This window comes from Drosophila montana, unplaced genomic scaffold (genome assembly GCF_035044405.1).
Source record: "Drosophila montana isolate Dmon_TW-CO22-7 unplaced genomic scaffold, ASM3504440v1 contig_1687_1, whole genome shotgun sequence".
NCBI lineage: Eukaryota > Metazoa > Arthropoda > Insecta > Diptera > Drosophilidae > Drosophila > Drosophila montana.
The window spans coordinates 130647-157159 of NW_026996616.1; the positions used below are offsets into that span (position 1 = coordinate 130647).

At 43.0% G+C, this 26513-nt stretch overlaps 2 protein-coding genes across 2 annotated transcripts in view; one reads left to right on the forward strand and one right to left on the reverse strand.

Moving 5' to 3' along the window:
* kek5 (kekkon 5) overlaps nucleotides 1-26513 on the reverse strand; it is a 240563-nt gene that overhangs the window by 35953 nt on the left and 178097 nt on the right. Inside the window, exon 3 of the mRNA XM_064700194.1 lies at nucleotides 14694-14987. The gene's annotated coding sequence lies outside the window, so the exon portion shown is untranslated. The remainder of the gene's footprint in view (nucleotides 1-14693; nucleotides 14988-26513) is intronic.
* LOC135440858 (protein SREK1IP1-like) lies at nucleotides 8557-13606 on the forward strand. The gene is made up of 2 exons (XM_064700236.1): nucleotides 8557-9252; nucleotides 13316-13606. The coding sequence occupies exon 1, from the start codon at nucleotides 8608-8610 to the stop codon at nucleotides 9223-9225; it is 618 nt and encodes a 205-aa protein (XP_064556306.1). The 5' UTR covers nucleotides 8557-8607; the 3' UTR covers nucleotides 9226-9252; nucleotides 13316-13606.

Genomic DNA, 26513 nt, shown 5'->3' on the forward strand with positions numbered 1-26513 from the left:
CTAGGCAACGGCCAAAAAATCTGCCTCTTGTTATCTATATTGAGTGATTGATTGACTGAATGATTGATTGGCTGAATGATTGATTGACTGATTGATTGATTGATTGTCTGATTGATTGCTGCTAGACACACAGAGCAATCCGTAAGAGCTAGGTAGCTCATATTTTGGCTGAGTGCACATGAAAAAGGGGTTTTTGGTTAATTTCACCTGTAACAGTGGAAAATTTGTGAAAAACACGTTAGTGAAACTTTTTATTGTTTACGAACCAAACTGCTTTCAGCTCCTCTTCAAAGATGTTCGTAAAAACATAACTGAGACAAGTTTTTATGGGCAAAGTTAAAGCTCCTTTGCAAATATGTCTACGAAAGTAATTGTTACTCTTAGAGACAGAATTTGACAGATTCACAGATATCAAGATTTTAGAAATCGTATATAGAAAACAATTTAGAAATCAAGTTTTTATATTAAGAAACTAAGGCAAACTGAAGACAATCTCCTAGAATAAATGGGACTATCAGTATGTTTTATTATATGTGCGCAACTGCGATTACAGGGTAGCTGCTAGTCGTGCATTTGGGCCACAATATCTCTAAGTTATTTCGCTTTATTTTGCTTGAAATTCATACGTAAATAGGCGAGAAGCCCGAGACCAATGGGAACTACAAAACAGACAAATAAAACGCACTGTGGCATCGGGAGCTGTTACGAAGACAGCCGCTGGAGGGAGGGGAGGGGGGGGGGAGGGGCAGGGGCTGTGGCTAGGGGGGGGCCTGTAGTAGTAATAACAATTCCATGAATGTCCAAATGCCAAGCGATACGTTGCGAAATAAATATAGAAAACTGATATCGAAACTAATGGCAAACACACACACACGCACACGCGAGGGAGTTGTTGGGGGGAGGGGAGGGGGGGGGGAGTTGTCTCTTTATGGAGCCAATGTTAGCCGTAACTCTAAAATGGCTGCCCGTCCGCCCCCCCGTCCCACGCTCCCCGCTCCCTGGCGTTGGGTAAAGTTTTGATGTGTGGACGCGCCCCGTCAATTACGGAGCGTTATCTAATATATATTTCTATGCAGTAAACACACGTAGATAACTACCTGTATAAATGCATATATGCATATGTATGTGTATATATATGCATATGTGTAGCGTATATTTGTGTAGCTGGGCAGGGCCTAAGCAAGGCCAAGTATTAGTTACAGAAGCAGAGCATGTTCATAAAATCAAAGAGTTTCCCAAGGGAAAGGCCTGACAACAAGATATATATAAACATATATATCTATATATATATATATGTATATATATATATAGGTGGCAACCCTGTAGTTCGGAGAGTCGAGAGAGTTGATCGAGGAGTACCATGTCATAAGTTGAGAGAATATCCGAGTACTTTATCGTTACTTTGTCGTTATTTAGTCTGTAAAATTGTCAAGAAACTAGCATGGATTCTGGCTACAAATCCATCGAAATATATATATATATATATATGCATATTTTATATATAACCTTTTCATGATTATAAAGTTTGGTTTGCTAAGCTCGAAAGTCAATCTACAATATCTCCAATAGATTTTGTAATACTATATATATTATATATAGTATATATATCGCCAACTGGGCTTTAAAGTCTTCAAATCAACAAAGTTTAATATATGCATGTAAATATATATATCTATATATACATATATCATTATTATCCAGCTGACTACATATATACATATATATATATATAATCTCTCTTCCTGGGCATCACTATTTCGATAGGTAAAGATTAAAAAGCTGAACTTTCAAACTTTTGCAGCTTAACATAATCCATGTGGACTATAGATGATATCTGTATCTAAAAGAATGCGTAACTTTTTCTCTTTACTGTCGAGTCATTCTCTATTCCAGCTCTGAAAAAGCTTTTAAACTAAACAAGTCTTCGCGTCTCTCCCTTTCCCCTTTTTTTTTTTATATATATTTTGTACATGTGCATTGACTATTGGCAGCGACTGTTGTGGCACGCAACATCGGTAACATCGCCAACATTATCCAAAAAATTTTGACAGTTGGCGTCAACGTCAACAACGATTGAAGGCATTGCGACATTTAATACACCCTACACACTCTCTCTCTCTCTGTGTGTGTGTGTGTGTGTGTGTGTGTGTGTGTAATATCATATTCCACATTTTGATTGAATGCATTTTTTGTTGTCGTTGCTGCAGTCGCTTTCCTGTCGCATTCGAATGTTTTTGCGTGCCAGAGCGCGGCTTCGCTTCGTCGAATAATCATACTTAGTATATATAAACAGATATAGATATAGATATAGATATAGATATAAATATAGATATAGATATAGATATAGATATAGATAGCGATAGATAAAGTTATAAACAGATATTGCAAGCTGCCAGCCAGCTGCATACATTCGGCGATGATTCGCTGTTGGCATAAATATTTCGCTTATGCTCTAGAAAAGGGAATATTTAAGGTTTCTCAACATATATATTCTTGATCCGTAACAACGGGCGGGACGATATGGTTCAACTTTTTAGAAACAACCTTTTGTGGCAGGTAGAAAGTTACTCCGCTGGATCGGAGCAATATATCATATAGTTGCCATATGAAAAATCTTTCGGATTTGGAGTTCAATTCTTCAAGATAGCCAACCCGTGCATTTAGGTATAATAATGCTGCAAGCCAGCTTCGAATCGAACCAACTTCGAATCGAACGACCTTCAAATCGAACTAGTTAGAATCGAACCAACTTCGAATCAAACTAGTTGGAATCGAACCAACTTCGAATTGAATCAACTTCGAATCGAACAAGCTTCGAATCGAACCAACTTCGAATCAAACAAGCTTCGAATTGAACCAGCTTCGAATCGAATCAGTTCGAATCCGTAATGCAAATATATTTATATATATATTTGATATGGATACATTTTTAATAGACTCCGCATTTATTTACAACGCGCATTACAATTATGTTGTAAGCAGCCTTTTATTTATTTATTTCCACATTCATTCTATTTATTTACTTAATTATTTATTCCTATTGCTCGTTGTCATTGGCCCACATACTTCCCAACTATGATTACACGACAAGGCTATTTGATCTTCTTCCTATTTCCTATTTTAGCTTGATTTCAATTTTGAAAGTAGGCGCCCGCAAGGCGTCTCCATGGGAATACGAAAGAAACACACAACAGGCATACCAAATGTTTTTCACATTCATCAGCCGAACGGTGTCCTACGACACACTAAATGCTGGAGCTGGAGCAGAGGATGGTAGGGGGAGTTTAGGTGGGGGGAGAGGACATTATTTTTGGAAAGCGCTCGCATTTTGGGCAAATGACCGCAGCAAATGGGGGGAAACAGGATTCGCTAATGCGCCTAAATAAATGAAAAGCAAAGCCTTGCTAATTAGTTAAGAGCTGCTGCTGCTGCTGCTGCTGTTACCTGGCGCACACCCTGCACCCCACACTTGGCCCCTCGCCTGGGTTCCCGCTCTGCTCTGCTTCCTCTTAATCCACTTGAAAGCAGCTGCCGCTTTTGTCGTGTTGTCGCTTGTCGTCTTCTTATTTATTTGGCGCAACAAAAAACAGGAAAAGAAACGCAAAAAAATTGTCAGTGATAAATTTTGTTTACAAGTTGCTTTTTGGGCCTGGCATGAGAAGCGCGTAGAGAGGCGCGCCTTAAGCTCACAGCTCGAGGCCAGAGGCTTTCAGCTTTCAGCTTTAAGCTTTAAGCTGTTCCCCTGTTGACAGTTGTCAGATGGCATTGCCGACATTTCCGATATGGTCACTATACGATTAACACAGGCCCCCCTCCCTCCCTGCCCCTACGACTCCGTCTCGCTCCACACGCAACGTAACAAAACTAAACCAAAGTATTCCAATTCGCCTAATTGTAATTTTCTTTGTTTTTTTTTTTGTTTCGTCGGCGCTTGTTTTGGGGGCGCTTTATTTTTTTTTTCCTGTCCCATGGGGCAATGAGCTGCCAACAACTGCCACACAACTAATCGGGGCCCGTCTCTCAAGCCTCAAGTTCCCAATCCTGAATCCTGAATCCGGAATCCTCTGGTCCTCGCGCTCATTCGCGCACGCTTTGAATCAGTTGTGACATTTCCAAGCTCAGCTACTCAACGGACCTCACATACCTAAATTCGGCCTCAGGGGAATGCCTACACACGCACGCACACACACACACACACACACACACACAAGAAATGTTGTTAAGCGTAGTTTGTATACCCTAGCAATACCCTGCAATGTTCTTCATTGGGTTACTGCGTACTATTCCATACGATATCATTAGAAATTTTTAGGGAAAATATAAGTGCCAAACGATTTTTTAGGCCGATTGCAGCTTATATGTTGTTCCAATTCCAATCGTTCCTATGGCGGATGCTCATGTGCCCGCGTAGAACTGACTTTATCTGTGCATTGCAGGCTTTCCACATATGTCTTTGCTTTAGATATTACTATGTTCCATAGTTTCCATTGTATTCCCTTTGTGTAACTCTTTCATGGTTCCAATTTCGTGCGTTCCCATAAAAAACTGATTCAAGATGAAATGAATTATTATAAATAAACAAAAAAATTGCAACGGATTCATGTTCTCCATGTAAAAGTAACTTATAGCTGTTCCATTTCCATCGCGTTCCCATGACGCCAACAGCTCGGAATAGCTCAGAACTGCTTGAGCAGACATTTATAACGATGTTATTACAAACTGAAAACTGTTTTCCGAAACTTTGCACTTTACAAGACACAATGTTCCGTTTCCATTGCATTCCACTTGTGGCCTAAACTTCTTTGCATACAATTACAGTTTATTTGAAATCGGTTCTTTATTGTTCCCCTGTTCCACTTCCCATTTCGTTCCTTTAATGCAAAGTACTTCTTCCCTTTGCCATTGTTCCCCTGTTCCACTTCCCATTTTGTTCCTTTTATGCAGGGTACTTCTTCTTCCGGCCAAGGCATACGGTTTTTTTGTAATTTGTTTATCATCTGTTTTATGTATTCATAAGTTGTGTTTGTTTCACTTTCCATGGCGTTCCCCTGGCTATGCGCTGCAAAGCCCATCACGTAGTTCGTTCCACATTGTCCCCGGCCCAAGGGCAATACAAATGATGACGCCCGCCTGGTGACAGCCACTTGGCTCCCAGCTGGATTTCGACGCTGGATTGCCTCGCGACCCGCGACCCTCGCGCTACCTCCCAAGTTATTTTCGCTTTACCCCCCCGCCCCCACGCTTGGCACACGTCAAGCTGAGTTGACTCGGCGGCTCGGGCCGCAGGAAACGTGTGCCTCGTGTCGGTTCCTGTCAAATTTCATTTTCACTTTTTGCCAGCTCTTAAATAATATTTGTTTTAACGCACAGTCCGCCCATCCTCAAATTGCGCCGTGTTGTTTTTAATCGCTTTGCCGGAATTTAATAATTTTAGCTAAAAAGCCTGGCGGCTCAGCTCGGCTCGGCTCTCAAGATGTTTCCCATGAACAGCTCACACCTGCTCGAGCTCCGGCTACGGCTCCGGCTCCGGCTCGGGCTCCGGCTCCGGCTCGACTTTGGGCTCGTCGAATACAGCTTTCAGCTGTATTTCAGCTCAAGTTTCAGCTTGATTTGCTCACTTATGGCCATAATTGTATTACTGGCGGGAAGAAGCGGGCCTCTGCTCTTACACCCTACCCCCTGCCCCCTGCCCCTACGCCTAGCCAGTGTCTAGTAGCAGGCCCTACTCCTTATGTGTCTGGCTCCAGTTGATTGTCAACATTTCATTCGTTAGCTCTTCTCTAGAAACAAGCAAAACAATAAACAAAACTCAACTCTCATTAACCAAAGGCACGCGACGCGCACATACCCTGTGGGCAACAAATGTTGCTGCAGGCTTTCCCTTTATGATACGATTCTTGCCTAGACTTTAGCTTTAGCTATGTGATTCCTTTTCTCTGTCCATGTCGAACGAGAGAGAGAGCTAAAAGCTGGGCAGCACTTGGGTAGCTTAGCTGCCGTTGGAGCTCCCACTTCCTATTTGGATAGCTTGAAATAGTTGGCGAGCGTTTTTCCTTTAAGATTTTCATTTTCATACTTTTCCACAGCCATTTTCACGGCTTTCGTAATGCCCTTCTCTGCATGCCGCTTTATTTACAGGGTATAACACGATGTCAAAAGCCGAAGGCATTTTCTTCAACAAGAATTCCATAAACAACTTTCAGACAGGGTGTGCGTGTGTGTGTGTGTGTGTGATAAGCTCTTATATGTAGATACAAAATGGCCGCTATTTATATTTTTCGTATGCATTATTTGTTTGTTTATTGCGTCAAGAGCTCGCCGCCAGTTCAATGCCTTCTGGTCGAAATCCGAGAGCTCTACCTGAGCCTAATACCTGGCAGTGCCACGCCCCTGTACGCCCCTGCACCAAGAACATTTAATTGTTCTGCAATTTTTTGTCTTAGCTCACGTTGGGCGCCAGCGATTAATGCAATGGAAGGAAGTGCGTCTTGAGTGTGATAGGCTTATGTGGCTTATGTTTTGGCGTGTTCTCCATGGTCACTTTATGTGAAATTTGTCGCACTGGGCACTTTTTTCAGTTAAGCTGTTTTTTTTTTTTTTGTTCTCCATGTTTGTCCGGGTTTATTGGCTGAGTGCTTCCCATTTTGAATTGCTTTTAATTTTTTCACTTGTTGCACTTGCAGGCTTTATTAACACTTTCAGGTCCTCCATGGTCACATTTTGGTCGTGTACTCTGTCTCAACTAACATTTTGCTATTTCTTTTACCTGATTTGATGACAAAGTTAAGACAGAGTCGGGCCGAGAAGTTGATCCATGGCAGCTTTAGACACGTTAATACTTTTATTTAACACAAACGTGTCCTCCATGTTCACATGCTTGGCTTTAAGTTCTTTTTAGGCTACGATTTCTTATTGCTTTCACTTATATTTATTGATGCCTTCCATTTTCAGCGCCAGCCATTATTAATTATTGTTGCTATGCTGATTTTTGACGTCCTCCATGTTCACTTTTTCTCGAGCAAATCACAAATTGTTTATTTTGTATCACTAAACTCGAACGAAAGTTTCTGCCTGGTCATACAAAGCAGCTTGGACTCTCAATTGCATTCACAGGTCCTCCATGGTCACTTTTTTTGGGAAGTAAACTTCTTTAGTGGTTACTTTTAGCTTTGCTTTCACTTAACTGATGCAAAATTCGACTCCAAGAATACTTAACTTCGATGTTTGGATATTCTATGGCCTTCGCGAGTCCTCCATGGTCACTTTTTCTACAGTAAAGTTCGCTTTGATTAGTCAACAGCATGTTGATTACTTGACGTGAGCAGCAGCAGCTTGTTTAAGGCCCAAGCCTAAGCTTATATTCATTTGCCTTTGGTCACTTTTTCTACTTGACACTCACACACACACACACACCTCCATGTTCACTTTAAAGGCCGAGTTGTGGCATTTGCTTTAAGCATTTTCTGTGTTTTTTTTTGGCCCGCGTTGCGCGCAATGCACTGGACAATTGCAGAATGTTGAGTTTCCTTTGCTTTTTTGTCACAGTCGACAGACAGTTTTGATGGGAATGCGACAAGTTTCTAACGAATTCTTCGACTTGAAATGTTTTTGTTTTGCAAATTTGTGCAGATTCAATAAAATGAAAACGACAACTGAGCGTGCACGATTGCCAGATATCCAGTAAAACCCAACTATACTCAACAAATGCTGCAATCGATATTTATCGATTTTGAGAATAATAGACAAGTTATCAAGAAGTAAATGCAATTCTGCATAAAAGAAACTAAATTCCGGAAGAAGCATCTACAGCTCTTAAGTTATTAGAGACGTGCGAAGCAAGAGACTCTGGTTGAAATTCGATATTTATCGATTTTGTATAACATGGCGCTGCTATCGAAAAGCTAAAATTATTTTGAGCATGATATAAGAGACAATACAATCTTCAAAAGTCAGCAGTTCTTTAGTTCTCAGAGATATGCTAAACGGAAGCAGAGGCACATAATCGATATTTATCGATTTTGAGAAAAATAGTGTAGTTATCGAAGCGGTAACTGGTTGAACATAACATAAGAGAAGCTACACTCCAGAAGAAGTATCGCTAGCTCTTTAGTGCTCAAAGACATGCCTTAAAATGAGAGAGACTGAAAATCGATATTAATCGATATTGAGTAACATGAAGCAGTTATCGAAAAGGTGATCTAAGAGAAGCCGGCTCAGCTGATATGTATATATATTCTCTACGCTCGCAGCAAGACAATATGCCCATTCTCAGCGCGTACAGGGTATGACAACTGGGCGAATATCAAGCAAATGTTTTCGCTTGCATTCGACATATCGAGTGCGGAGCAAGACAGAGGCGTGCATGCAAAGGGGGGGGGAAGGGGGGTGGGCGGCAAGGGGTTTTCGATGAATCAGCCAAAGAGGGCGGCAGACTCGCTCGCTCGAACCGATCGGCAGCTGGGGCAAGAGCGGGCCAGCCCCGAGCGTCTGGGCAGCTGATGATAGGCAGAGCCGCTCCGCACCGAGCTCGGGCCAGACAGTTCTGGGCGCGTTCAGAACGCGTCAACAACGCGCGTTCGAGCCACACACATAGAAGCTAAGCGGCAAATGGAGAGATACAATTCGAGGCGAGCAACAGCAACAGCAACAGCAACAACAAGAGACAACTGGGTGGATGCCGAAGATGTTGCCAAACGTGTCCAGAAACGCAATCAGCGCATGGAGATGCAAATGGAGGCGCAGGCGCTGGGCCAAATGGTTGAGAAGATGGAACTGGATATGGCGGAATCGCAGGCGCAAAATGGGAGGCAGGAGGAGCAACAGCAACTGCAGCAACTGCCCAGCATGCCTGTCCTAAACGAGCCCGAGTCGAGCGAGCAGCAGCAGGAGCGCAAGCATCGCCACAAGCACAAATCCAAGTCGAAGAAGGCCAAGAAAGCCAAAAAGCGTTCCAAGCATGACAGAGAGGCCGACTTGGAGGCCGGCAGCGTGCAGCCCAAGCGGCACAGGCAGCGGGAACGGGAGCGGGAACGGGAACGGGTCCAAGAGGAAGCTGGACAATCGACAACAGCTGCGGGTTTGCGTCCGAGTCATTGGTTCAATCAGAAGAAACGCATTTTGGAGCAATGGCGACGCGAGCACAGCGGCAACAACAAAAGCGATAACGATAACGATAACGATAACGATAACAACGATATCGATATCGATAGCGATAGCGATTACTAGCTGACATTCAACTGGAGTCTAGATTAAGTAAGTTTTTGCCGCAACAGCAGCAGGCATATCCATAAGAACAGCAACGATAACTATGTATATCGATAAAAGTTATCGATTACTTAAAGCGCTGAAGAAATGACCGAGCTGCATATCACTCGATTCAACAATGGCAACCAAAACTGTTAGCTCGATAACAACACAAGCATCGATAAATATATATATCGATATCGACATCGAATATCAGCTCAAGCTGAACCAAGCCCTAAGCTAAGATCCGTTTGTTCTTGCACTCTGCAACAACAGCTGCAACGATAACCAAAGAGTATGAGAAAATCGATAACAATATCGATATCGATAGCTATTTTTAGCTATTTTGAGCTCCACGAAAAAGTAGCCAAATATGCAAGGCAACAGCAATCACTTACTACAAGCAACAGCAGCAAATACACCAACTGTAAGGAAATCGATAACAATATCGATAACAATATCGATAACGGCGGATATTAGCTGCAACTGCACGAAATTGCAGTGCAACAAAACGGAACTGTACCAAAAGTTGTATGAAAAAGTGAATGATGTAATGCGTCCACCCACAACCAAAAGCAGCTGCAGCTGCAAGTGCGATTGTTGTGCGTGTGTGCGCTTGTGTGTGTGTGTGCGTGTGTGTGTGTGTGCGTGTACTTTGTGGCACGCAAAAACAGAACATTATTCTTTTGTAAATCCCATGAACAATGCGCTCGGCACGTGCGTGGCAAGCAAATTAACAACAAAACGCAATTCGAACCAACGCGCACATTCGACTCCCCCCCCCCCCCCCCCCTTCCACAATCGCAAGCGAACGACCGTCCCCTCTAAGCCAAAAGCAATTATCTGACAAGCTGGCCATAAAAATGGTCAATTACAACATCACGATTTAACCAATACACGATATAGAGACACACCCGCACACACACACACACACCCGCACGCACACACACACACACCCGCACACTCCGCATCTGAAAATCTGGGAATAAATTATGCATTTTCCATAGGCCGTCGCATTTTTCATGAACTTTATCAAAAGGTTGCGCGCTCAGGGTTTAAGATGTTGGCTGCGAGATAAGAAAAAAGTAAAAGCGAAAGCAAAGGCGAAACTCGAATATGCGGCCATTTGCTTTTAGTCTTAGACTAGCCAGATACCCTGTAATAAGTTTCTTTTTGAGAAATGAACGAATATTTAAAGTCAGGCGTTTGTTTAAATACTTTGCATTTGTTAAGCTGGCTCTGCTTGGGCATATCTTGACTTGGAATCAATGCTGCCCGACTGTAAGATACCCTGGAGAAAATATTTTTCGACTGATTGATTGACGAATTAATGCAGCTGCAGCCAAAAGAAATGGGCCAACTATTAAATGATAAACCTATGTTTGTGGTCGACTTAAATATACCCTGTAAAAAGTTTCTTTTGTTTTTATAAATATCGGTTAATATATATCAAACATTATTTGATTGGTCTAATGCAGTTAGAACTAGCTTAAAGTTGCTTGTCAATGAGCTTCGACCATGGGATACCCTGTAATAAGGTTTGATAGCTGGAAGCTATTTACGAGCATGCTAACTGTTCCATTTTATTGCGGCATGTCCATAAAAGCAGCTATAAGTTATGAGTAGTGACTTGCTACATACCCTGTGAAGAGTTGTGAAGGCTCTCGAATGGCACACATCAATTATACACATATACACAAGTGATAACTGCAAAATAACTAGGGTATATACATGTACCCCTAAACTTTATATATGTGCGCGTTAAATAACTATAAGGCTAAACTAGAGAAAATAAGAGTAAAGTTTCAGAATTCCAGGGTATTTAGGAGCACATACATCCCAAACTTGGTCGCTTTGGTTTGTTTAATTGCTCAGTTTACAGCTTTTGGAGAGGTGTCAGGCGACAAAGCTGCCGTGTTTACAGGGTATGCAAAGCAACAAGCGAAAACTTGCACACGTGTGTGTGTGCGTAGGTGTGTGCGTAGGTGTGTGCGTAGGCGTGTGAGTGTGGGCGTGTGTGTGTGTGTGGTAATCGAAACTGATGAAAAGGCGAGCAACTAAATTTCCAACGAAAAACTGTTCCAATTTCAATTTCGATTTCGATTCGAAATGAAATCAGCTACAGAAATCAGAGCACTCAATTGACGATACACACACACGCACACACACACACACACACACACACAAAATGCAACTAAACTATGTACATATTTGAGTGTGTGTGTTTGTGTGTGTGTGTGGGCGTCTCTGTGTGCGGATGTAAATGCAAAAAGCATTTAAATGGTCCAAACAGGAGCACAAGCCCCTCTGCAAGGGGTTAACTGTTTGAGGGGTGGCGGGGTGGCGACGGGGGGAAGGGGTAAGTGTGGGGTGTAGACCAAGGGGTTGTATTGGTTAATGTCGAGGCAGCCGAGAGACAATTTAATGCCGGAAATAGTTTTTCCCAGCTATGCTCATGCAGAATCAGAGCAGGGGTGGGGAGGGGAGGGGGAGGGGAGGGTGTGTGTGTGTGATTGCAAAATAAATTTACTAATAAAATGCCAAAAAAAAAAACACACAAATTGTTGTGCCAGGCCAAAAGGCTCAACCAACAGCTAAAGGTTCTCTTGGGTGTGTGTGTGTGTGTGTGTGACTGTGTGTGTGTGCGTGTGTAAAGGGGCAAACATTTTGTAATGAACATATTTTAAATGCAGGCCACGCAGCCGAGCAACAGCCGAAACAACATTTTGGCCTGTTCAAATGAATCTGAAAATGAGCGCAATTTGGGCTTTGACCTTGCCAAACTTTTGGCCTTTCACCCGGCAGGGGTTGGGGGAGGGGGGGGGGTCATAAAACATTTGCCTGTCTGCCGCTTCCAAATGAGCTGTGGGCGAATTGGGGGCGGGGTCGAGCGGCAACAGGCAACTGCGACTCAAGGTCATGTAAGCAGAAACCGGAAACGGAAACGGACCTTCGGCTGCGACGTGCGAATATGCATAGCAGAAGAAGCAGAGCAGAAGAACAGATCAAAGCGAACGATGCGATAAACAGAACAAACAATGAATCAAGAACATAAAGAAGACAGGAAAAGAAAAGAAAATCAGTTTCAAAAAGGATGCAAAAGTTTCAGGTGCAACTGGAAATGGAACTGGAACTGGAACTGGAACTGGAACTGGAACTGAACTTGGTTCAGATGAACTAGTATTAATAGATGCAAAAGTTAAGCAACTGCAGTTGGAACTCAGTTCAGTTCAAATCAAGCCACAGAAATCAGCTGGAACTGAACTTAGTTCAAATGAACCAGTGCAAATGAACAAAAATACCAGGAACTCCAGTTGCAGCTACGAATAAAGTATAAAGAAACAAAATCAGTTTCGAAAGCAAGCGAAATTCCCAAGCGCAATCGGAACTGGAACTGGAACTGGCACTGGAACTGAACCTGGTTCATAAGAACTAGTATTAATAGTTGACAAAATGTCAGCAACTTAAGTTGGAGCTGAGTTCAGTTCAAATCAAGCCACAGAAATCAGCCGGAACTGAACTCAGTTCAAATGAACCGGTGCAAAAGAACAAAGAAAAACAGCTGCAGCTGAGCTTTGTTCAAGTGAACCTTTAAAGAATTAAAGAAATATTAAAAAATACACAAATCAAAACTCACGATCAGTTAGTTTGAATGCGTTGCATTTTCATTATGCCGCTACGTGTCAATCACGATTGATGTCAATCAATTTGGGCAAAGCGAATACAAAAAACAATTTGCAAGGAATATTTAAAGTAATTACAAAACCCTTTGTCTCAATGCGTACGCATTGTTTTACGCCCATAGTGAAGTGCATTGTTTGAAAGTTTCGGCAGCTCAATCATGATTGATGATAAAAATTGTTGTATAATAAAAAATAAATCAAATACAAAATCGAATAACTAGCACAATTATCCCATAAAAATCAAGTCTCGATTCACAATATTCGTTCAGTTCGGACAAAATGTGCAAAAGCTTTCCTATTGTCATGTCAATCATGACTGATGTCAATCAATAGACATTTGCTAATATCTATGCAGACATTCATTTAATTACACTTCATCTCTTTTTCAGGGAAAATGCATTTGAGGTTGCCGACGATTGACCAACAACAACAATCAACACATCAAAGGCATTTCGGCCCGGAGCCCCAAAGGAGGAGGAGGAGCTGGCAAATGCATTGATCGAGGGGCGGAATCCAGTTGGTGGGGCTAGGGGGAGGGGCAGCTGCAGACTGCAGACAGCTACAAAAGATACTTGGGGGCATGAATTAATTTAAAGCTAAATGCAAACGGCAACACGAGCAATAAAATAAATTGGGGAAAATCTTTTGGCCGGCGGCGCAAACAGCGCAAAGTGCCAACAAAAGGGGGCGGCGGAAATGGGGGCGGGGGGCGGGGTCAATTGGCTGATATTTCCAATTCGAATGCGAAATTGCTGCCACGAAGTGATTGAAGAACTTTGAAGAGTGCATAACGGAGGAAGAAATAACAAAAAAAAAAGAGGCAAGAAAATAAACGGAAAACTGAAAAAAGAAGCGCGTAGAAAGTCGAACTGATAAATATCGCAAAGCTGGTTCTAACTATTTAAGAAAAATACAAAAATACTTAGATATAGATATATTTATATATATACATATGATGGTATACGATATAACTGTCCAAAGAGAAATACATCACGATCTTTCCAGAAAATATCAAATGGAACAATTTTCCATTTATTTAAAGAGTGTTATATAATACGATAGATATATATATATATATCTATATGGTACATCACGATGTTCTATTTCTTTAGTAGTAGTAGTTATGCTCGAGTATAAGTCCTTATATAAGATGATATGGGAGCAGTTATTGGTTAACTGAGTTGATCTCAGCTGAATGGAAAATGCTCGTAGGAAAATGTTCAAGAACTTGGAGAAATATGCCCCAGAATGATATCTGAGAACAGTTATGAGTAAATTGAATGGGGAAACTGTTCAAATTGAAGACAGCAGAGAAGCTTATATATATGTCATATAAGCATATGATATATGCCAAGTTATCAGCATACTTTTAGATATAGAAACTATATAAAGAAAATAACGTAAAACTTCTTTATACAAAATATACCCAAACAGCTTGCTAAAGTGCATATGCTTGGCGTGAAAGGGCATATGCAAAGGAAACGAAATTTTAAAGAAAGGAAATTTTTGCAAGCTGACAGCAACGTTATTTTTTTTTGAGAGCGATGGGCGAGAGGGGGGGGGGGGAGTGGGTGAGTGTGTGAGTGGGAGAGCGCGCAATTAAAAGTAAAGTGCTGTTAAAATATAGAGCTATATATAGATAGATATACATATGTATATATAAAGATAAATGTAATGGGAAATTGCTGTGTATGTAATGCATAAGAAAAGTTCGCAAAGTGCAAAGGAATGGGTTATGGAGAGATTGAGGGGCTGTTAAAAACTTACCAGCTGTTTTTGCTGCTGCAGCGAACGCAACGCTGACGTTCTTTAGCCAAAGGCGAATTCAAATTGAAAACAAAAACTTGAGAGGTGGGGGGGGGGGGGGCCCGGGCGTTGCTTCAAATGGCCGTTGGGCTGAAGTTTCTTATGATTTGTTGTTGCTGCTGCTGCTGCAGCGGCAGAGGGCGCTTTGTTCGTGTTGTTGTTGTTGTAATTGTTGCTCACTTTGAACTGTGTCCGTTAGCTGGCGACAACAGCGTTGACGCTGACGCTGACGTTGACGGCGCTGCTGATGGCGATCTGAAAGGCGTGCGAAAACGAAAGGGAAAATAAAGAGAGCGAAATTAATATAAATAAATACATACATACATATATGCATAATGTGAATCTATAATAAAATTGCCGTTAAATTGCAATGACCAGGGCTGCAGCGAGGGCTGCAGCGAGGGGGGGGGGGGGGGGGGGCGGAGCGCTCGGCGGCTTGTTGTGAAATTGCGTTTATTGTGCATGTTTTAATTAGCAATTCGCTTATCGCCTCTGATATTGGCAGCGTGATTGCAATTTTTATTATTATTATTATTATTTTTCATTTCAATAGTTGAAATTTGCATAAAAATAACCCAGCGCATAATTTGGTCTCGAAGCACTTTTAAATTTGCATTTTAAATATAAATACATATGTTATATATATATACATATATATATATATATAAATTTTTGCAGCAGTTTTTACATTTTTACATTAACAGCGCCCCGTTAACAGGGGCGAAAATTGAATTGGCAGCAAAGTGTGCTAAGCTTTGCGGCAAAATGAAATGCACTTTATACTCTGTACACAAAGTGACAACGGGTATTTTGGCTTGGCGCCATCTCTTTCTTGCTGTTGGGCTGACAATCGGAAGGAACAGTATAATGTGCCTAGGGCACAGTTGGAAGGCAACTGCTTTGGGGTTACAGTCAGTTAAATTCAGGTCAAGCGTAAACTTCACCGGCTGACTTACACTGTTAATAGAGTATGGCGCAGTCGTTGGCAGCCGTTCTTACTTGTTAATTCTCAAAACTTGTTGCGGCGCCGCTTCAAACTTGTTGATAGCTTTGGCAATTGCGCTCGAGTGCGACTGTGTTAGTGCGCGCTCATTAGGCGCCTAATGGACTCACTGGGAGAGCGGGCGAACGGGCGAGCGGGTGCAGCAGCAGCAGCTGACTGCAATGTAAATGCGTCGGCAACTGCGACTGCGACTGCGAAGGCGACGGCAACGGTGACTGCAATTGCCGTCGCAGTGAAAGAAACGAAGAAGCAGGGCGAGCGCGTCAACGATTCGTGTTGATTGGCAGACGCAGCCAATTAAACGTGCAAAGCGATTTCAACTGTCGAATTCGCTGCGTACTCTCTCTGTGTAAGTGTGTATAGATGTGCGTGTGCGTGTGTGTGTGTTACAGTTAGAGCGAGCAAGCGAGCGTGTGCTCAGCTATGTTGATTAGTCCGTGCATATGTATGAGTGCGTGCAGCAGCAGCAGCAGCCACAACAACAATGACCAGTTGATGATGTGCATGTATGTGTGTGTGTGTGTGTGTGTGTGTGTGTGTGTTTGCGTGTGTGAATGCGTGTTGGTGCAATACAATGGCAAACATTTTGCAGCTGCCTACGTTGCATAGATATGGGCATAAAGGCGCATAGGGGCTGGGCTATGTCCACCCCCTTTGGCAGCAGCTGCTGCTGTTGCTGCATTTCTGCTCCTTTGCCCTCTCTCTCTCCCTCTCCCTCTCCCTCTCCCTCTCCCTCTACAGCGTTTTGCTCTTTCTCTTATTGCACATATGCAGCGTCAGCAGCTGCCTGGCAATAACAACAACAGCTACACCAATGCTTAGCCCAATCTAACCACCCCATAGGTAATGCCAATAACAAGAGTGCGCTAGTCGAGAGTGCTCGACTCGCTGTTACCCTGTAGCAAGCATTTGCATTTTCTGCTATGCACACACACACGCGCTCGCAGACGTTTGCTGCTGCCTGTTACACACTGTTGCCGAGAAACCGTATGCCCCGTTTTTCAATGCGGGGGGGGGGGGTACAGGGCAGCGCAACACGACTTTTGCCTGTGCCTGTGGTCAACGTTCGCTCTCGCCCATAAAACTAAACGCCCCCAACCCCCCCCCCCCCCTTTGCACAAAGCTGCTGCCTTTTGCTTTTGCGGCATTTTCCGTTGCTTCTCAAATGAGCGACAGACCAGCAGCAGCAGCAGCAACAGCAGCAGCAGCAGCAGCGGCAACAACAACACTTAAATGAGAGCCATTAGAAATCGAAACGGATGGTAGTTAAGATTTGACATTCAAGATTTCCACTTAACGATAGTGCCGCAAAATCGTCGCGCGACGTAAGAAATTAACGTCAAGCGCTGCTGCTTCCTCTTTCTCTTCTGTTTCTTGCACATTACGTAAGGCTGCCATTAAATATATGTATGTATGTATGTGTACGTGTGCTTTCCTATTTGTGTTTTCAAATAAACCTACATATTTGTTCCTGTTACTTTAAGGAATTGTTTAGCTGCTTTTTTTTTTAAGCTTAACTTTATTTTTTATTGTTACTTGCATTTACTATTTTTTTAATTTTTAATGAGCTTGAATCTTTGTTCTTGCTTTACACTCTTCTGCTCAGCCTTCGTCTACGTATCTGGTACGTAGATTAACGTAATATTCCTGATAATTGCTTTTACTGTCTGCGCATATTTTGAGGTTAACAATTGCAACCGTTTGCTACTGCCGCTGCTTCTTCTTTCGCTCAGGTGCAACAAAGTTGTTGTCGATGCAAATTTGTGCAACGCACTTAGCCAGCGAGCACCCTAACACCGGCGTCTGTCAATGCTCCCCCCCTCCCCCCTCCCTTAACGACCCTAACCCCAAAAAAAAGAAAAAAAGAGACACAATCTCTCCGGCACCCGCCACCCCTCCGCCAAGCCACAAGCATCATCCACAGACCACGTCAGTCCCAGACTGGATGCAAGCAGAAGCAGACGTCGCTGCGCTGGCGACAATGTTGACTCGCTCTGCATCTTCTTTGCTGCTCCCCACTCCATGCTCCCTTCCACCCGCAAGCACTCCTCCTCCTCCAATTCGCCGCAGCGCCTGCTGCCGGCTTGTGTCTTGGCAACGCTTTCGTAATTGCTTATGCAAATTTCACAGCTGCAAGTACCCGGTAGTCCGTAGAACCCGGATAACGGTGGGAGCGACCCGCCCCCGCGCAGCTCTTAACCCCCCCCACCCCCCCCCTCAACACCACACTTTAACCCTCTGACAACAAAATTTTACTTTTTGTCTACTTTGCCTCTGGCTGCGTCTTTTTGGCTGTGAGTTTTGTTGGCACTCAAAGTTTACCTTCACACACACACACACACACACACACACACACACACAAACGTACACAACCCCCTCCCCCACCCCCTCCAATTCGCCCCGTTTGCTACCTGCGGACCAACGCGCAGTTTCATTGTCAACGTCGACGGCCTCAGCTCGAGCTGCCTGCGCTGGCATTTGCATGGAAACGAAATGCATTTGCTCTGCAAGCCATTCCCCCTTCCCCTCTCCCCCTCCCCCTTTCCCTCCCCCACCCCCACCACCACTCTGGCTAACCCAGCAGCAGGCCCTTAACTGTAATTTTTAATGTGCAAAACAAATACAAATTAAAGCTATGTAAATAAAAGAGTTGCGCGCTCGCACGGGCTACAAATTCAAAGAAATTCCGGCTTGCAATGCAAAATGGTGAGCGAGGGAGGGGGGAGGTGGAAGGAGGGGGGGGGGGTGGGGTGGGGGTAAGCGAAGCGAAGATGCAGCCTGGAGAGTTGGGGGGTGACAGAGCAAGCAGCTTTTGTTGCTGAGTCTCTACACGAGAATTTGCATAATAAATGTGTGTGTGTGTGTGTGTGTGTGTGCGTGTGTGTGTGTGTGTATTGCACTTGCATACTGTGAAGAAGAACAATTCAAATACTTGATTAGTCACAAAACAAAACAAAAAAAAAAGCAGTTGCAAATTGTGGCAAAGCGAATAACGGCAAAATGTCATTGATTTGACAAAATGTGATATGTGAAAAATGTGATTGTGAATTGACATTGAATTGAATGACAACTGAATGTTTCCAGTTCTATTTGCATAACCAGCTCAAGAACCAACTTTGCATTTTTGTTTATTTTGGCAACAAAAGGATGCCACAAAGTGGAATGCAGGCTCATTCGAAATGTTAGCAATGATTGTTAATGAAAATACACGCATTCGAATACACATTCACAGACAATTTTTCGCTTGAATCTATCCTAAATGTGAAATCTTCAAATCGGTCGAAAAATAATTAATATACCAAAAAATTTCATTTCATTCAAATTTTTTATATGTTTAATGTTTAGATCCAAAATGTTTGTACCCCAAATATAGTTCAGTTCGGTTTTCCGGTTCGAAATTTAATTTATAGTGAGCAAAAAAGGGTATTTGAGAGTCGACTTGGTTTTCCTTTTACTCAATCAGCTGCAGCTGAAACTTTACAGTTTTTGCAGCATTGGCAAAGCGCAGCGAGCTTTATATGAAGTTTAGCGGAAGCAGCTGCTGAGCCTTAAAGTCTTGCAGCTGCAGCATGCAATACACACACACACACACACACACACACACACACACACACACACACACACACACACACACACACACACACACACACACACACACACACACACACACACACACATATATACAAAATTGAAATCATTTCATTTGTTTGGCTGGTTTTGGCGCCTAACGGCTATTTTATTAGGTCGTGTGGACAGCTGCAAGCATGTGGGCGTGGCAGAGTGCAGCAGATGGTTGTGGAAGCAAAAAGGCCGTAGAGAGGAGGGGGGTGGGGGGAGGGGGGGGGAGGCGTTGTGTGCATTGTATACAGACACTTGTGACGCGTGGGCAACCGCTTGATTTATGGCCAACGGGCGTTTGCTTGACGGCCAACAATTTGAAGGGGGGGGGGGGGTGTGGGGGGCAATAGGTGGTAAGAGGAAGGGTGGGGGGGGTGGGGTTGGTCGAAGTCAGTCGGGGGTTGGGGGAGATTCAGATACGACTGGGCCTGAAGCGGGATTTGCTATGTAAAACGATAAAATGGCAAACTTTTTGGTTTTCAGCTGCGCTCATTTAATGGCCACAAAAGCAAGAGAGAGAGAGAGAGAGAGCGAGAAAGAGAAAGAGAGAGAGAGAGAGAGAGAGAGAAGCAGAGAGCGTGGGCGAAAGTTGCTTAAAGAAATTTGTTAACTTGTGCAAACAAGTTGAAAGTACAAGACGAAAGCCGCGCGCTAAGTTTACGATAATCTAAACATTCAGACAACACTTTCCAACTAGGTGGCAACGCCATGCCACGCCCATTAAAAGTGTGTTAGGAATTAGAAGCAAGTTAAATGCGAAACATCTAAATTTAGGTACACAAGAATTATGTTGCCAGATTTAGATGGCATGAATAAAAAGCCATACTCCATGAAAATCGTTTGAGTTTTAAACGATTTATGAGCGTGGAAAATTTTGACCTATGTCTATATGTCTATGTCTATTTCTATATAGGATATTTAACGTTACCATTCTCACATGAAGTTTGACCTAGAATAATGTTGCCAGATTTAGATGCGTAATTGATGTAGAGGCCAAACCATGAACAAAGAGCCAAACTTCATGGAAATCGGATGAGTTTCTCCCATATGCTATATCCTATATCCTATATCCCATATCCTATATCCTATATCCTATATCCTATATCCTATATCCTCTATCCTCTATCCTATATCCTATATCTTATATCTTATATCCTATATCCTATATCCTATATCCTATATCCTATATCCTATATCCTATATCCTATATCCTCTATCCTCTATCCTATATTCTATAACCTATATCCTATATCCTATATCCTATATCTTATATCCTATATCTATATGTGTATCTATAGCTTTAATCAACTGTCGTCCTCATTTTAATTGGGAGTTGGGCCCAAAGTTAACTATACTCAACAATTTTGGGGCTAAGTCCAGCCAATTGCCAGTTCAAAATTTGTGCAGTAGCTGGGGACAAGTGCAGGCCTCAATGGGGGTCAGGGGTCGGTCAAATGGCAGGGGGTGGCGGGTTGCGGCGGGTGCAGGGGAAGGGGTTTTGATAGCCAGTGTCCAGTGTGGCAGCTGTTGGCAACACCTAAACCTAAATGGGGATTGACATGATTGGAACAGCCAGACGGCCAGAGGGGGGGGGGGGGGGGGGAAGGGTGTGACGGGTGCATATGAAATTAGCCAAAGATTGTCGACACACATGCGTTTAGGGGTTGCACGAAAGGGGTAGAGGGGGGGGGGGGGGTAACAGGGGGCCGCAGGCGGAGGCCATTTGTGGAACATTGCAATCAGTTAAACAATGTTGCATATTAACAGGCGCCCAGGCACGCCAACGCAACGGGGCCACTTGACGAAGGGGGATGGGGGGAGGGGGAGGGGGGGGTGGTAGACCGACCGCAATGTCTGTGCATAAATAAGGCATAAATAACGGACAGGCAACGGGCAACGGGCAACGTTTCGGTTTGTCTGGCTAATTAAAACACTTGATGGGCTCTTTCAGCGTAAAGCGCCATCTGGCGTTCGGGGGCGTGCAAAAAATGTTGCTGTAAATTGCAAAATTTTATGTGTGACGCCCCTCTCTTTGAGGGCGGTAAAAACGGTCTGGTTTATTGACAGGTGACAAAAGCAAAACAAAAGCGTGGGCGTTCATTTGAACTGGTTCCAGCTGGGGTTCACCTGTCCGACAGACAGACAGACAGACAGACAGACGGAAGGCGCCTTTAATTGGAATTGGCACTGCAAAAAGGGGGCCCCCCTTGGAGGGCTCTGCGCATAATTTATTGACATTAAGTGTTATTAATTATGAAGTCATTTAAATCGCAGAGGCGTTTCGCTTTGCGGTTTGCTGAAGGGTCCCTAAGAGGGAAGGGGCGGAGAGGGGCGGAGAGGGGAGGGGTTGGGTTGGGGAGTCTCTCAATAGTAAAACATGTGTCCAGACTTAAGGTCCGCGCCTTTTGAGCCCCAAAATGTGGTTAATTGTGCACAAGGAAATACTTTTGATAACGAGTTCTAATTGCAATTTAATTGCAAATAGAGAAGAGCATTCAAAAACTTATCGATAAGTGTTATCGATTAACGAGCGGCCAATCAAGTGCTGCCAAGCTGTTGCACAGCATGAAGAAACTATTTAAATGGATTGGAATGGAAACTTTTCGAACGATAATATAAATTTCTCACTTGGGTTGAATTCTGTTAAAAAGCGTGGTTATCGATAAATATATCGATAGGTATTTTACCTAGAACATATCGATAAATATATCGATAGGACTTTTATCTAAGACAAATCTTATATGTAACGCTGAAATTGGCTTTATTTACATATATGTCTATATATCTAAATATACAAAAATTACCCGACTTTGCACGGTCCACGCTATTTTCCGCACATTATAAATGCATTCGTACTAACTTGAAGCTCCCTTCTCATTATTTATTTTATATAGGTATTTCTAAAGGAGTTTAAAGCCGTAATTTAAAACCAATTAAAGGCGATTTGAAGACGTAATGGATAGCTTCGAAAGTCGAAATATGAATGTAAGCTCATACAAACTTTGTCCGTCTTGAGCTCGTCTCAATTTCGCAAAGATCTTTTGAGATGAGTTTAAGGTAAAATAAAGAAGTTCAATTTTTTCACACTTTCGGTTGGAATTCGCCAAAACTCTTACTCGATCTGCAGGTGCATCAAAAAAGATAGCTGAAGTTAAAATTTCAACTGTCTAGCTCTTACGGTTTGGCCGGAGCGTTGATCGTCAATCAATCAGTTGGTCAGTCAGTCAATCAGTCTGTGCGAACTGCTTTGTAGTGTAATATGCTGTCGCCAGATGGCGCTTCAAGCGCACGTTAAGAAATAAGATGAGCTGCATTTTGAGTGTTGCAGTCTGTATAAATTAAATACTCAGCGAACATTCACAGCCAAAGAGAGACAGAGAAGACAGATGAGAGGGAAATAAGAGAGAGAGGAGTGTGTGTGTGAGAGAGAGAGAGAGAGAGAGCTGGTGTTTGGCAAAGGTTTTTACGATTGGCAAGCGGCACGTTTACTTTTAGCATTAAAGGCGACAGCCGAAATTGGCAGAAAGGAGCGAATTTTATGGCACACTTGCAAGTGAGAGAGAGAGAGAGAGAGAGAGAGATAGCGAGCGAGAGAGAGAGCGAGAGAGAGAGAGAGTTTAAAACAATAAAAATGCGCACATAAAATGCAACATTTTTCGCTAGTCTTTTAATGCATTGCCGAAAGGCCAAAAGTGGCCAGAGGCCATTAAAAATCTTCACAGGACGGGGACACAGGACACGTCAGGACACACAAGGAGAGAGAGAGAGAGAGAGAGGGAGAGAGGGGGAGAGAGAGAAAGGGGGGCATTAAAGCTGTGAGCGGTTCACAGATTTTGCACAGCTTTTCACTCAGTTTATCTGCCTTCGACGACGAAGGGCTTAACGATTTAAATCCAAGCGGATTTCAAGACATTGAAGCGCCACAACAGGACACGGACACGGACGAGGACGAGGAAGAGCAAGAAGCTCCTGCTGCTGGCTACGTGCACTAGATTAGAGATGGGCGCGTGTCGTGAGACACGAAGAGAAGTCTACTTAATATGCACGACAAACACGTTGAGGAGCCACAGATGAAATACAGCTGCAGGCATATAAAAGATATGCGATACATATATATATATATACTCGTCTGACTATGCTGATCAGGAATATATATATAGGCATAGACTGCATCTATTATGATTCCAGTATAGCTTTCGTTTGCTTCGAGTGCAGCTTGGCGAAGTTGGAGCAGGGTTTGGTTGGCAGTTGCAGCTCAGTTGGCCAATGGCTTGGAAAAGGGGGAGGGGGAAGGGGGAGGGGGCGGGTGGCATGTGGCATGTTAAGGCGCCACTTGCAGTAGAAACAGCCCAACGGGCTAAATTGTTATTATGCCAACATTTTTCTCAGCGCGAGCTGTTGTTTGCGATTGTTGTTGTTGTTGTTGTTGCTGTTGTTGTTGTTGCTGTTGTTGCTTATAAATACATTTGGAGGTGAAAACGAAATGGCTTTTATGACCGCATATCGGGCCAAAGGCTTGCCTCGTGCCAGCTTTGAGGGGGCCAGCCCCGTTTGGAATTTACAAAATAGCACAAAATATTACACAAATGCCACGCCCACTGAACCCAACGCCCAGTCACAACAACACACACACAGACGAGCACACGAACACGCGGCGCTGGTTTGCATATTTTGTCGACGCCTAAAAAAATATGCAAAGCGCAATGCAAAAGGCAAAAGAAGAGCGCAGAAAAGTTGGTTGAAAAAAATATTACGAAAAATCTATTAAGTGAAAAGTGTGCAACGAGTCGATGAGTGGGCAGGGGCAGGGGCAGGGGCGGGGGCGGGGGGCAGAGCTTCATTAGACGCCGTAGCGCTCGTTAGGCGCAGCGCCCATTAATGATCCAAGGATGCGAGCGGAAGGGGGAGGGGGACGGGGTAGAGGGGTTTTAGCCACGTGTAGCTTATAAGCTTAGGGATTTTAGGTAAAAACAATTTGATATCGAGCAGTGTTGTAAAATGCACACCACACGCGAACCGCCAGTGTTGGCAAAGCGCCGAATATATATAAAATTTAGTGTCTATATTTTTTGGGTGAAATTTACGATTGAGCGTTAAATTGAATTTAGGGCAAGGAAAAAGGAATTTCGACCTGCTTTACGAGTGGATTTACAATTTGTGAGTGTTGGTAAAAACTTTTTTGGTGTCGAGCAGTGTTGCAAAATGGCAGCTCATCGCACGAGCTGCCAGTGTTGATAAGCGTTGAAACTCTTTTGACTAAACATGACTATTAACATAAGCATAAGCAGTGCAGCTGTTAATGAACTAACATGAGCTTAACATTTGCTTAGATTGTATTGACAGTACTTTAAGGGAATGCTTTCAACATGAGTAATTTAACAGTAACATCTATGTTAGTCCTTATATTAACTTGACTTTTAGCATAGGCAGAGGCAGTGCAGCTGTTAATGAACTAACATGAGCTTAACATTTGCTTACATTGTATTGACAGTACTTTAAGGGAATGCTTTCAACATGAGTAATTTAACAGTAACATCTATGTTACTCCTTATATTAACTTGACTTTTAGCATAGGCAGAGGCAGTGCAGCTGTTAATGAACTAACATGAGCTTAACATTTGCGAAGTTGTTTCTAACAGAACTTAAAGCAATGGTTTAATGCTTAAAGTAAAAAGAAAACACAGCCAAACTTTTAAGCACAACTGTTAATTCATATAAAGAGTATATTTGGAGAGAGAGAGAGAGAGAGAGCGAGAGAGAGAGAGCGAGAGAGAGAGAGCGAGAGAGTTTATAGAGGCGTATGCCTAGATTGCAATCTGACTGCGACTCGTTGAATTTTTGTGCTTTATGTAAGTTTTAATGGCGCACCATGTTGATGACGGGCACGACGAAGACGTCGAGGACTCTATGGATTTTTCGATTTAATCAAGTAGGGCCCCCCGATTGCGGCCAGGCCCGAGAACGGGTGAGCAGCCCGTTGCGTGTGAGGGCGTCCTTGGGTCCGAGTTGGCCGGAATGGGCAAAGTGATTGGGGTCGTCTGGCTCTGAGGTCTGGTGCCTTTAAATGCGCAGCCACATAACGTTCCAATTAATAAACGAAACGAAATTAATGTAAATCGCATTGTATATAATTTTTATAGTTGCTGCGTTTTTGTGGGCAATTAAACAGCTCGTGCAAAAACTGAGCTACAATGTGCCGCAGCCAGACGAAAAGTAAGTACTTCACACAAACTGATGGGCGCCCAGCAGCTGAGGGGGAGTCACAGTTTTCCTGGTCTGCTGGCAAATTGAAAATTGCATAATGAGCGAGAGAATATATAACATTAAATTGCGGTTGAGATGCTTAACATAATATCCACTGTTATCTTGCAGATGTGGATAAGATAAACACGAATAATATGCCGAGTAGAGATAAGCCTCGCATAGATTTTGTTCCTTCAGCGTGTTTACTTTAACGATAGTTCTTTTGGGTCTCAAGCATAAAACTTTTAAATAACAGACTGTCACTCTTTGTCTGTTAATTAGAGCTAACATAGAGAGCTCATGTTAGGTTAGGTCAGACTTTGCTATGTAGAACCAGGCTCAGGCTTTGTTTTAATAGCAAACAGATCTGGCTTTGAATGAATTATAATTTCCAGACACAACGAAGGGCTCTACAAACTGTCTGGCAACACTTAAAAGTTGACATATATTTCATTTAAGCATTCACAAAGTTTCACTCTCTTAGTTTCCTTCGCGTCATTCTCATGGCAATCCCTTACCGCAGGCTTAACATGCAAAATAATGTTATTAAGAGCTCATTATGTTAAGCACGCTCACAATGTTAAAAGTGTCTCTGTTAATTGGAAGGCCATTTGCTCTACATACGCAACTATCTGTTAGTCTCGATTATGTTAACGCCATGTTAACAGCTGAGTGTTGTCTAGCTTTGTAAACATTTGACGCAACATTTGTGCATGCTCTTTAATAGCAGACCATGAATCTACCAATGTAAGCTTTAACAGCTTTTCTGCCATTCTGTTACGTTTATTCTTTACATGTTATCGCCATTAACCGTGTATTGCATTTATTCCGCCTGTCACTAAAAGTAAACTGTTAACAGTTTTTCACATTTATTTTCGAGTCACGCTTGGCTTTGTAGTTCACTTTCCTTCTCTGTT

Excerpts from the sequence above, each read along its gene's own strand:
- LOC135440858 (XM_064700236.1), top strand. The coding sequence starts at position 8,608 with ATGGAGAGATACAATTCGAGGCGAGCAACAGCAACAGCAACAGCAACA.